The sequence below is a fragment of the Poecilia reticulata genome, linkage group LG20 (assembly GCF_000633615.1).
Source record: "Poecilia reticulata strain Guanapo linkage group LG20, Guppy_female_1.0+MT, whole genome shotgun sequence".
Taxonomy (NCBI): domain Eukaryota; kingdom Metazoa; phylum Chordata; class Actinopteri; order Cyprinodontiformes; family Poeciliidae; genus Poecilia; species Poecilia reticulata.
The window spans coordinates 24,069,068-24,081,679 of NC_024350.1; the positions used below are offsets into that span (position 1 = coordinate 24,069,068).

General features: G+C 40.4%; 2 protein-coding genes across 2 annotated transcripts in view; one reads left to right on the forward strand and one right to left on the reverse strand.

Annotated features, from left to right (window-relative positions):
• acad11 (acyl-CoA dehydrogenase family, member 11) overlaps positions 1–12,589 on the forward strand; it is a 25,245-nt gene extending 12,656 nt beyond the window's left edge. The window contains exons 14-20 of the mRNA XM_008396798.1: positions 10,221–10,290; positions 10,892–10,977; positions 11,066–11,137; positions 11,270–11,424; positions 11,507–11,623; positions 11,857–11,966; positions 12,195–12,589. Of these exons, the coding sequence (XP_008395020.1) occupies positions 10,221–10,290; positions 10,892–10,977; positions 11,066–11,137; positions 11,270–11,424; positions 11,507–11,623; positions 11,857–11,966; positions 12,195–12,309 (725 nt within the window). The 3' untranslated portion in view covers positions 12,310–12,589. The remainder of the gene's footprint in view (positions 1–10,220; positions 10,291–10,891; positions 10,978–11,065; positions 11,138–11,269; positions 11,425–11,506; positions 11,624–11,856; positions 11,967–12,194) is intronic.
• ackr4b (atypical chemokine receptor 4b) lies at positions 428–7,300 on the reverse strand. The gene is made up of 2 exons (XM_017301865.1): positions 7,116–7,300; positions 428–4,421 (listed from the first exon to the last, which is right to left on the reverse strand). Exon 2 carries the CDS (start codon positions 4,414–4,416, stop codon positions 3,301–3,303), a length of 1,116 nt encoding a protein of 371 aa, XP_017157354.1. The 5' UTR covers positions 4,417–4,421; positions 7,116–7,300; the 3' UTR covers positions 428–3,300.
• Positions 12,590–12,612: the final 23 nt, after the last annotated feature.

Here is a 12,612-nt window from a genome sequence, read left to right on the forward strand (position 1 = left end):
ACACAAACAAAACAACCAAAAACTTTGCAAACCACATATTTTTCTAGATAGGTTTTTTTTTTTATCTCTTTCAAAATGTAGAATTCTGCACTTTTTTTTATTTTATTTTTTTGGAGGAATGAAGCAAAACACTCACCAGAAGAGAAGGACCATGCATTTCATTTCTGGTGCGATTCTTAAAGTTAATTAAATTTTTTTCATTGGATCCTTTATTTTATGCCTTTACTGTCACTTTAATTTAAATCTTAAACCTCTGAAGTGAGAAAAACAAAATCTCAGTTTTAGTTTGTATTTTATTAGAATTTTATGTTGTGGATCAGTACACAATAGTGACAGAATAAAAATACAAAACAGTAGTTTTTCCACCTTTTTATAATAAACATAAATATCTGAAAGGTGTGGCGTGCTTTTGTTTTTTTTGTGTCCCCCCCCCCCCCCCCCGTCCCCCACGATTGAATACTTTGTTTGCTGCAATTGAGTCTTTGTAAAAATGCTCTAGCATAGTGAGAGTGGATGGAAAGCACCTGTGAACATCAGTTTTCAAATCTCGTGCCACATTTCCGTTTAGATTTGAGTGTAGGCCATGTGAACACTTCAGTTGAAACAGCAGGATTGTGGTTCTGACTGGATGTTTCAGGCGGTTCTACTGAGTGCAAAACGAGTCTCACCTCTTTTTGCAGTTTCTAGCAGGTCTTTTTCCAGTATAGCCCTCAGTTCATCCTCCTACTGACTCTCCCCAGCTTTGTGACCCTGCTAAGGAATAACACCCGAACAGCGTAACATTTCCATCTGACGCTCCTCCGCATGTTTGCTGATTTCTTACATAATTCTGGTGAACTTGAAAACAGAACGTTTTGTGGCTTTTCATCACCAGAGGCTCTTTTTCTGCCTGAGCGGTTGATGCCTGTTGCCAAGAGTTACCATAGGCTTCTTGTCATCTTCTCTGAATAATGCTCTGCTTTATCCCAGACAGTCCCTTTCTAGATGGGTTTGCAGTTGTGCTGCAGTCGCTTTTCATTTTCAGATGACGGACTGAACTCCTTGATATGTTTAAATGCTGCTCTGGAACCAGCTTCCTGACCCGTCTGCTGTACGCTCCTCATAAAGCTGTTTGTTGGTTAATGTTCTCTAAGAAACCTTTTAGGCCGTCACAGAAGACGTCGTATTTATGCTGAGATTGAACCGCATACAGGTTGACTGTATTTACTAATTGGGTGGTGCCTGGAAGCGGCACAGGATTTTAGAGAGAGATTTCTTTGCTTTTCTGATTTTCATTTGTAAAAAATGTCTTTTTTTAAATTAAGGTTTTTCTCCCCTTGCACTAATCTACATCCCTTTGTGGTTACAGTGGGACAATTTGTGAAGGTGATGATACTTTTGCAAGGTACCATATCTTGTCTTCTTGTGGTTTTCTACTACGGGGTTTTGTTTTATGAATTTGTACACTGATGAGGTTTGGCAAAAATACATGCAGAGGCTAAACATCTGTCTTTGATGTAAGAACCAATGTTCTTTAAGTATTTAGAGAGGCCGACTCAGGTGGATTGATAGCCACTAAACACGCAAAAAAAAAAAAAAAAAAGTAAACATTGTTTCGTGTCTGTTGGAAGTATCTGAGTTGGATTTTAAGAGCAGGCTTTGCCAAGACAAACTCAACCTTCTTTGTTGTCAAGCACAGAGGCTTAAACAAACTATTAAGCATTGGACTCTGGCCACCCGGCACTCTGAGCCAAGATGTGATGTGTATCAGGGTTAGTCTGGCATTATCGTGCGTAGTGGCATCATAAAAAAAAAAAGAGAGAGATCTAGTGGGAGGTTCTTCTCCGCTGCAAATCATTTGCTCTTTAAACTTTACTTTATTGAAATAAACAAATATAAATGGATGAAAAACAGCGGTTAGGCTTTAAGCTCCTCTAAGGAACATGCAACTTTGCTGTTTACTGCTCTAATGGCATAGAAGGGTCCTTCCTGCTGTGAGCTCTCCTGTCTTTGCTTGCCAAATGTTTTTCGACTCAATGGGTCACCCACTGTGCAACCGAGCCATCCGTCATCCCAACCCAAAGCCGCAGGATGTGATGAAATGCGACGCAGATGAGATTTTGGAAGACGGGGCTGATTGTAAAGTTGGATTGGAGTTGTTCTGAACGGTTCCCCTGAGCAACTTGTGATTCAGCTGCATTTAATTGTAACAGATGCACGTCGCTTTGTTCTTTTATTTAAGAAAATACATAATTTATACAAAACACATATAGCTTTAGTGCGTATAACGCTATATTACATATTTTTTTTAGCCGTTAAGTTATGTGCGGCTAACTCCTGTCTAGCTTGTATGATGGCTAATGCACGTAAATATATATCAAGTAAATAGGCATATAGTATTAGAGAGTTTTAGGTGTGCCTGATCTAAATATCTGTAAAAAGCCTTCAACAAATTCCTCTTTTATTACAGTAGGATAATCACATGCTGTAAATTTAAGAATAGGGTTCAGCAAGGTTCTTAAAACACTTTAATATGATAATATTAGGCTTCAAGAAGTCTTTAGCAAAGTCTTGATAGTGACTCAGGAGGTAATGGAGTGCTTTACAATCAGAAAATTGTGGGTTAGATTCCAGTTTCCTCGTGCTGACGTCCCCCAGGGCGACAACACATTGTTCTAAGTTTCCCCATCGATTTGCTTATCTGTATATAAAAATGTGGGTGTTTGTGACTAAAGGTGGGTGGTTTTGAATAAAAAAAAAATATGAAATTTTACATTTAAATGATTCGGATGAAAAATAATTGTTTTAAAAAAGTAAAACCAGTTAATTTATGAAAATTAAGTATTTCATGCCCAACCCTCACATTAGGTGTGAGAGCACTTGTTGCATGCCAAAAAAAAAAATAAATTAATGAAAATCAAATCATAATGATCTTAAACATGTTAAGTTCTAATTTTGAAAAATAAGAAAAATTGACCTATTACTTCAGTTACATTCATCCATTAAGTCTCAATTACCTACCATCAAAACGGTAAATGTGCAGAGGTTGGTAAACTTTGCTTTAATTTGAATTGTGTGCTACCTCTGTGAAAATGTCACAGTGTGAGTCCTGTTTTATGAGCATTGATAGTTTGTGCAAAGGATTCAGGGGATGTATCAATTATTGTGCCATAAATATTTCTTGGCAAGAGATTGTTTTTACTCAATTTCTTTTAGTTTGAGAATATGCTACTGCAATAAAAATGAATTTAATTTGAGGCTTTTGACGCATATTTACCAAGAGTGCCAGTACAGATGGCTAACACTGTATGTGCTAAAGTCTCAGATAGTGAATGTGCTGGTGTCCTGGTCCTCTGAAACAGACTGAGACTGGTTCTGGCTCGCTGAGTGGAGTGCGATCTCCACCGCTGGCTCCTCGTTGACTTGCCTCGAGTGTCTTCCAAGTCTCTGTCCAAGGTGCTTGGCAGCCTTCAGGACGTGTCCTCTGAAGGAAGACCCGATGAAGGCGTACAGGACGGGGTTGATGCAGGCGTGGGTGAGCGCCAGGCTCTCCGTCACCTGCCGAGCGCGGTCCAAGCGCTTGCTCATTTCGCAGTCCGTGACGAGGTGGTAGATGATGTCCATCGCTCGACATAGCTTGACCACGTTGTAGGGCATCTGGGTGAGCAGGAACACGGCCACGACGACGAGGAGGACCCGAAGCGCGCGCCATTTCCGTTCCCTGCGCACCCCGGCAGCCTTGGTTAGCGCCCTGCCTATGCATGAGTAGCAGACCACCATGACCAGGAAGGGGACGAGGAAGCGAAGGATGACCTCCAGCAGCTCCAGGGCAGCTTTCGCAGGTCGGGCCATGCTGGTTGGGTAGATGGCCGTGCAGCTGGTCCTGTGATGGGAAGTCTTCACCGTGGAGAAGATGAGTTCAGGAAGGCCAAAGAAGCTGGCTAAAGTCCACAGTGCTGCACACACCAGGATCCACTGCCTCCTGACTCGGGTACCCGTCCCAGTTCTGCCTACTGAGTTTTGGGCCACCGCCCGATAGCGATCCACGCTGATGCACGCCAGCAGTAGCATGCCACAGCTGAAGTTGGTGCTGTAGAGGAAGGAGTTGAGTTTGCAGCCGGCCACGCCCAGCTTCCAGCCGTGGACGGCGTCGGCGGCCCAGAACGGCAGGGTGAAGAGCAGCAGCAGGTCTGAGATGGCCAAGTTGAGGATGCACATGTCAGTCAGGGTCCGGAGTCTCAACTTGGACGTGTAGACCACCACCACCAAGGCGTTCCCAGCCAGGCCCACCACCAGAGCCAGGGCGTAGATGATTGGGAGGAAGACGCTGCCGAAAGAACGCACCGATTCTTTCTCGCAGACGCTGTGTTCATAGTCGTATTCATAAGTATCGTTGAAACTGATATCCGTATCGTCACTGGTGTAGAAGTCCTCCATGTTTCCTGCACATGAAAAGAGCTAAATTTAAAGTAAAATAGGAGAAATATTCACACTCCTTAAACATTCTCTCAGTTTGTTAGTTGATGGAAAAGCCTTTAGACTTGAATACAGAGCAATACTAGAGAAAACAAAATGTAGGACAATAACCCTAAGCACACAACCAGAGCTACAATAGAATGGTTTATGTTAAAATTGACTGAGCAAAGGCTCAGTGAATTTTTTTATTATTAATTAGGCTGCTGTACTGGATTTTATTTACAAGTATCAGGGGGCAAAGAAATGCACACCACACTTCTCAGAAATCTAATTACCAAAAAGGGAATTGACAAAACCTTGCATCATTTTCCTTCCACTTAAAAATTAGGCTCTATTTAGTGTTGGTGTGTTACATAATAGTCTCAATAAAATACAAGGAAGTTGATGGGGGGGAGAGAAAAAAAAACAACCTTTAATTCGTTATAGGGAGATGAATACTTTTGCAAGGCACTGCCAGTGGTGAAACAGGAAATGGGAATTCTGTTTGGGTTCAAAGGAATCTTCCCTGCTTTTCCCTATAGTCTAGCCTGTCGTGCATGTGTGGGCTTCAAAAACAACAGTAAACGGATCTCTGCAGAGGGCGATGAAAGAAAGCAACCAAACTGGCCCGAAGAGCTTCTAATTACCATTTGAGTTTGCTTAGTTTGCATGCAGCGAGCGACGCCAAGTGAGCCGCAAACTTCAGGAAACGGCGGCTTTTGATTTATTGAATAAAGTAATACACAGTTAATCTGTCTATAGACTTTTACTTGTACAACCTGTTGTGCAAGCTGATAACATCTACTGCGGGGTATTTAAGATGGCATGTTTATATCAGTTAACAGTGCGGCCTGTGTTTTTCCCACATCTGTGTAATAATGGCTGCAGGGGCAATCCAAAACTGACAGGAAATGAGTGCAGCAAGGGATGAAGGTGACATGCAAACTTTATTTTTCTCTCCCCTGCTTCAAACCCAGGATCCTGGTTCTGTTGCACAGCTTCAACAGGACATCCCATTATGTGAGACTTTTGAGATATATCGGTTGTGATGTCAACGCCCGTTTCACTGACACTTCACTGCACAATGTGTCTGGACAGTCTGACTGCCTCACACAGTAAAGTCTTTGTTAACCTTATAAGGCTGTCATCATTTTTAATAAGCTGATTTCTGAGATCATCTTTAAATAAGCTGTTGGCTTGCAAAAAAAAAAAAATCCTACTCATTTAACTCCTTTCTTCTTCTTCTACTTGCTGATCAAAGATCCAAATCAAAGATGGCTATATGAAGTTTTCATGGAATACAAAGCATTTCTTTAAAAATGTTGACTGCACATAATCAATTTTAGAACAGTGTCCTGCAGTCACAAATGACTGATGCTAAATTTATTTTTAATAAAAAAAAAACAGTGAGGCAAATATGTATAATTTATGATTCCCAGTACATAAGTTGTTTTAAGTGTATTTCTGCTTGTTTTGAAGCCGTCATACAATCCACATCCTTTTGGGTTGGTAAATATGAACTATAAAGGACCATCGATACCTTAATGTATCAATTGTGATACAGAAAGAATTTGAGAAATCCATGACATTCACCAACAACGTATTTTTTACTACCGACAATCATTTCTTGAATCAGGATTTAGGTGTTAAAGAGAATGATTTATGGGGCGGATTGTGTTCATCTAATTTGATTCAGCCAAAGCGGAGTTTAATGACCTGTCCACCCCAAAGTCAAAGCCTGTTACGAGACTGATGACATAATTCCCGAGGGAGTACGGGTATCTCTCCGGAGCTTCTTTTTTTTTTCTGAGCGCACTTCTCGCTGAGATAACGGGAGTCTTGTTCCTTTCATGCAAATGTCCAGTTCGGTTACATAATGAAGAGCGATGTTCCGAATGGGAGGAGTGGCAGTGAATGTAGCAGATGTTCTTGGAATAACAGAATAAAATGCCAAGCATTCGCCACTGTCAACAGCTGCGTGTCACTTATGGCAGGTTCAGACTTGCTGCCATTCTTTCAAAGTGCTTGTTTTGGACTTTACAAGCAAATTACAGAACAATTGTGAAATGTTTTAAAGGTGTTAAGAAGGAATTGTCATAAAAGTTTCCACTTTTAATTTCGCATTAAAATTATGTTTTGCTTTACCTGTGATGCATAGATACTTCTGGTATATTTTGATAAGTTTAAGTAATGCGAATATCTTCTTTTTTTTAAACCTTTTTTAAACCTTTTTCTTATTTTATTCTAGCTGTCTTAATTAAATCTACTTTATATAAGATGTTCTGTTGCTGATGCTTTGGTGTGAAGTTGTAGCATCAATAATCTGATTTGATTTTTCTCTGAAAATGTTTTTTGCAAATGACAAAAACACTGGGACTTCTCACCGCGGCTGCATTTGTGAGGCAATGATAACAAAGCAAACTTATCATGACTTCATTCTAAGTTTAATAACGTCATAAAATCTTCGAAGCAGGACTTTGACTTCAAGCTTACTGTAAATCAAACTCTTTACTGTTTGAATAAAAAGCAAGATTAATTTCTGTGCTAAACAGCGTCTCAGTCAGGAACATAAAAACGGGATTTTGAATTCAGAATCAACAGAATAAACTAGCATAACCAAGCTTTTATACTATTACTCTGTCAGCTTAGTGTTAAATGGGTTGAATCAGAAAATGTCTTACCTGTTGTGTGCAGTTTTTTTTTTTTTTTTTTTTTTTCTTAGAGCGGTAAGGATTGGAAAAACCTCTGTGAGCCGCACACAAACTGTAACTGAGTCCGGAGGAGGTGCGTTAGTGTATTCTCCAGGACTGAAGTGACTAATCTGTGCTGCTCAGCCTGCCCTCCTCCCTGCACTGACGGCACGAGGAGCATGTGCCTTCTCCACGTAGCTTTGAATACATGTGTGTGTGTGTGTGTGTGTGTGTGTGTGTGTGTGTGTGTGTGTGTGTGCGTGTGTGTTCGTGTGTGTTCGTGTGTGTGTGTGTGTCTGAGTTTGGGTCATTTCCTGAATGCATAGTTTGGATGACTCAGAATCCCACAGTTTTTGTTTGTTGGACCATGCAACGCAGTATGCAAGGACAAGTGGAGTTTTTCATTTTTTTTAGATAAACTCTAGTTTTTTTGTTGTTTTTTTTTCAGGTTTTTGTCATTCAGAGCAGGGAGTGTCAGTAGGAGCTTTGCTGTGTCTGTGAATGTTTGAAGGAATCCTTTCCTTTACTAAAAAACATATTTAAATCTTTTGTATTGTTCATTGTCATTTGTTTTGTGTGTTATGCATTAACAGTTGACAGTAGGGTGGGTGCGGCTGCCATGCAGTGTCACTGGCAGATTTGCTCTATATAGGAGGGTTAAATTACCTCTGTTGCATAGTTTTCTTTATTGAATTAAGGCATGATGGCTCATATCTGGTTCAGGCAGACAACACACAATGCACAATTCCTTGACAGGAATTTTTATGACTTGGAATGAATGCATTATTAAATGTGAATAAAACATATTTTAGAGAGCTGTTGATTTGTCAGGAGTCTAAAGGATGAAATTGTATGAAAATGTTGGTTTGTCATAGCTGATATTACCGTCAACATATTCAGCAATATTATCACAAATAATTGCTTTTCTGATATTATCCAGCCTTGATTTGATTGATAGTGAAGATCATAAAAACAGATATTTGATTTGGCTTCACGTGGCCATCTCATCTTTGTGGGTTTGAGGGTTGTTACAGTCCAGAAAGGAACTTATGAATGACCAAGATGAAAGCAGTTACATGTGTGAAAGATCGGATCTTATGTATTTGCATGCATTGCACTATTACTAGCAGATCTGTTTCAGACGCTATGAATCCAACACTGTGCCAATGTTTGTTTGGTATTTTTTTTCTGTCTGCTTCCTCAGAAATTCCAGATTGTTTTTTAATATCCTTCAGTGCCACATTCCTCGTCTTTCCCTTCCTCATGTTTGCACAGCGCAAACAAAGCCAGCTTGTTTGGGACCAGAAATTAAATAAACAGCTAAATATGAAAAGAAAAAAAAAAAGGTTTTCCTGACAACTAAAAAAATGTCATTTTGAAGGATGAGTTAGTGACTTAAATAAAAAAAGAGTAATATTATGACATGTTTGGGTGTCAGTGCTGGAATCTGGAATGTCTGTTTTCATTCCAGTGTGGATGGGACTTGTTTGGGCATGATCACCTGAGATCGTGGTCCATGTGACTTATGTAAGGGTTCAGTGAGAAAGTTGAACGTGCCCTCGGGCCAAACAGGCTTTCCTAGGTGTTTTTTTTTTTTTTTTTGTACTGGGTGGAGCTGTTTGTATATTTTGCTTTTGTGGTTACAAGGCTGGTATGATCAGTTATTTTGACTTCTTTACGGTTTGTTTAGTAACTACACATCTGTCACAACGAATTGGTTGAAAGAGTTCGCATGCAGTCGTGCTGAGTTTACCATGCTGTGATTTCCATAAAACACTCTCGTCTTCTTGTCTGTTCCAGTCTGGTGACCATATGTCTTGTCCTTAGGGGACAGTTTTTCCAGCTGGGCAATGATTTAAACAGGAAGTCAGGCCATCAGTCCTCTCCATGTGTACATTAGGCCTCATGGGCATGACCTGAAATGGACGTCTAACCAAGGAAATTCCAAAGTAATCTGTATTTTTTTACCAATCAGCAGTTTGGAGTCACGCCTCTGAGGCTGTAAAAAGCTACAAAAGGCAAAATATTTTTGGTAAACATGGCAACGAGACAGAAAAAACCCCAAAAGGATGGCATTTTTTCAAAGCTTACAATGAAGAAAATAAAGAAATCCTTCAACATTTTGGAGACCGTAACAATAACAGCGCTGGGACCAAACATAAAAACAGGAAATGCCTAAAAATCAAAAGAATTTTGGAATATAAATTTCTCACCCTTTCTGGAATAATGCTTTTTTTTATCATATCACTTTGTGTAAAATTACAACTCCAAACTTTAATGTACTTTATATGATTTATGAACACGCAGTTGAGAAGTGCAAGAATCTGAAAAGTGTAGTGCACTTCTGTATTCAGTCCCCATGGATTGATGGATTAGTGAACTTTTCACTACAATTGCAGCAAAAGTGTTTGTTTTTTTTGTAGTTCATTTAGAGGTTAATATTTTAACTTTTGAGATTGAAATCTGCAGATATGGGTATTCTTTTCTAATTAGGAGACGTCTAAAGGCAGTTGTTTGTGCTGGGTTTTATATAGGGGTATCAGACTGAAGGGGTCTGAATACATATGCATGCCACACTTTTCATATTAAGAAATCTTTCAAATGCCCACTGAGGTCATTCATATCTCTGTGCTCACTGTTTTCAGTTTGTGTCATGCTGAAGATTCCTATGCTGAATATTAAAATTCAGCATAGAATAGTGCCCTCTAGTGGCAGTATTGAAATGCAATTTTTAGGGGGAGATTTTCGTGTCAAGAAAAGAAACAATTTTTGTTTAATTTCAAACAAACGTGGTCTGTTTCCAATAACAAGCTAAAAACCCAAAAGAATCCAACTGCGGAAATGTAAATCAACCTGTGGCTTTCCCCGCTGTCGGGGCCGTTAATCTCTCTCGAGGCTCCATCCAAGCTCAGCACTTCCAAGGGAACAACAAGGACTGTTTTCCGGGCATATTCAGGTCATGGAGTGGTTAAGGTCATGGAGAGTGGATGGTTCAGCTCATCTTATTTGTCTTTTTTTTTTTCTGGTCCACCGCAATGACGCGACTAGATATGCGTCCAAATCTGAAGTCAGAGTTTTTGTGCTCTGTGTTTCCAGGTGCGGGCAGCGCCACATGCAAAGTGGCCATCGTTATGTGCAGGAGCAGCTCTGAGCATGGCCACAGCAGGTCAGCTGGGTTTTCAGACGTTTATTTTGTGATTTGTTTGCATATGCTGCACATTTTATACATTTGTCTAATTTTGCACAAATGATAAAATTTCATTTCATTCATATTTTCCATTTTGTATTCAAATGGTTTTAGGTTATTGTGTGTATTTTTTTTTACGCTATAGAGACCAAAACTTCATGTTTTCAGCACACCATGTGAGGTTTTAGGTCATAACTAAAATTAACTTTTCCTGATTGAAGTTTACTTACTTAAGTGCGTTTACTTTTAAACACTAATCTTCATATTTATATTGCATAAAGACATGATCTAAAAAAATTTTTTTAAAACTCGCAGATTTGCATATCTCTTGTCTCTACAAGTATTAATGGAAACAAAATCTATTAACAGTCACACCCTCGATATAAAACACGTCCTTGTTTCCAACTTCAAGTTTTAAGTTCCAACACACACCCAACATTTTTTGGCAGAGTATTGATGACACATTGCCACCAGCGGTAACAGCTGTAAAATTGATTAAACCTTAGTAAAAAATCAAAAAAATTGATTAGCTTTGGATAAGCTTCATTATTTAAGGGCGTTGTTTGAACTTCTTTCTCAGGCACGGCCAGCACAGCATGGTCCTCGTACCTATGGACACGCCGGGCGTAAAGCTCATCCGGCCACTCACCGTGTTCGGAAATGACGGTTGGATCGTCTCTCAGTATCCCCTATTTGCTATTTGGAAGTCGAACCGATGTGATGTGGTTTACAGATCCTCCTTGTTTCTTTTCAGACGCCATCCATGGTGGCCACCTTGAGGTCCACTTTGAAAACGTGCGCGTCCCAGCTTCCAACATGATCCTGGGTAAAAAAAAGCTCTCCCGTCTTAAATAGGAGACACACCTTTTGAGGCCTCAGAAACTGATGTTTTATGGAAGAGAGAAAGTAATGTTAGCCTAATAACCTTCCCCCACCCCTGTGGTTTTTTTTTCTCCAGGCGAGGGCCGAGGGTTTGAGATCGCTCAGAGGCGTCTGGGTCCAGGCAGGCTGCACCACTGCATGAGAGCCGTTGGCTGCGCCGAGCAGGCTCTGGAGCTGCTGTGTCAGCGGGCCGCTTCCAGGCGAACGTTTGGGAAAAACCTTTACCAGCATGTGAGCGAGTCACACAGGCATTTCCTTCTGCTGTCAGACGAAGGACATGTTAAATAAAATTGTGTTTCTGTGATGTTTAAAGGAAGTCATCGCCCACTGGATTGCAGAGTGCCGCCTGATGATTGAGCAGACCCGCCTACTGACTCTCTCCGCTGCTCACGCCTTGGATGCTCTAGGCAGCAGGGCCGCTCGCAAACAGGTGACACTGTTGGTAGTTTGTGGTTCTGGTTTGCATGTGAGCTGAAATATTAAATCCCAATCTCAAATCCACCTGTAAACACAAACATTAAGCATGTTCTCCTTTACTGTAGTTGGAAGGGGTTCATACTTTGACAGCTGTTCAGAATGCTCATTACCTTTCTAATTTGCAAAACTAAGCATTTAAAGCCTAATTAGTAGCATAGCATGCTAATGTCACAATCTGTCCTCTAGGTTGCCATGATCAAGGTGGCAGCAGCCAGGATGGTGTGTAAGGTGGTGGACTGTGCCATCCAGGTTCATGGAGGCGCAGGAGTCTCAGGGGACTTCCCTCTGGCACAGATGTAAGTTTGTCTTTCTTTGCATAGAAGCACATATGAATAAATCATCATGCAGTGTGTTGTAATTTAAGTGGTGATTTGGGTGATTATGGCTTCCAGCAAATGAGAACCCGAAATGTATTTTCTTGGATTACGTAACGAGTGTCATTACATACAAATTCATGAGAAGGTGCACTTTTTTTTAAATTTCTGATTCAGCCTTCTGATTGTACCTTTCCTCTCGTTTCCCAGGTACTCGTATGCACGGACTCTGCGAATCGCTGACGGACCCGATGAGGTTCACCTTTCTTCCATCGCAATACTGGAACTGAAGGATCAGCTAAAGCAGGCGCGGGCCAGGCTGTGAAAATGATTCGATAATGCTTTGAACTAAAAAATTCCAAACAGTCCATTAACTGTATTTCTAAAAATGCAGAAAAAAAAAACGGTGCTCTGCATGCAGGTTAAGCAGTTTGTTGGGGATAAATGAATACTTACCTGTGGAGTTTGAATGATTAATGTAATAAATTGCAGGATTGCGAGGCAGTTTTTAGGTGACTGGGTAACAAAGTAGATGGGAGTATTTTTGTGATCAGATCTTACGATGTGGGTGAAGATGAAAATGAAATAAATAGTAACTAAATTAACGCTACTTTCATCAGTCATTGCT

Excerpts from the sequence above, each read along its gene's own strand:
- ackr4b (XM_017301865.1), bottom strand. The coding sequence starts at position 4,416 with ATGGAGGACTTCTACACCAGTGACGATACGGATATCAGTTTCAACGAT.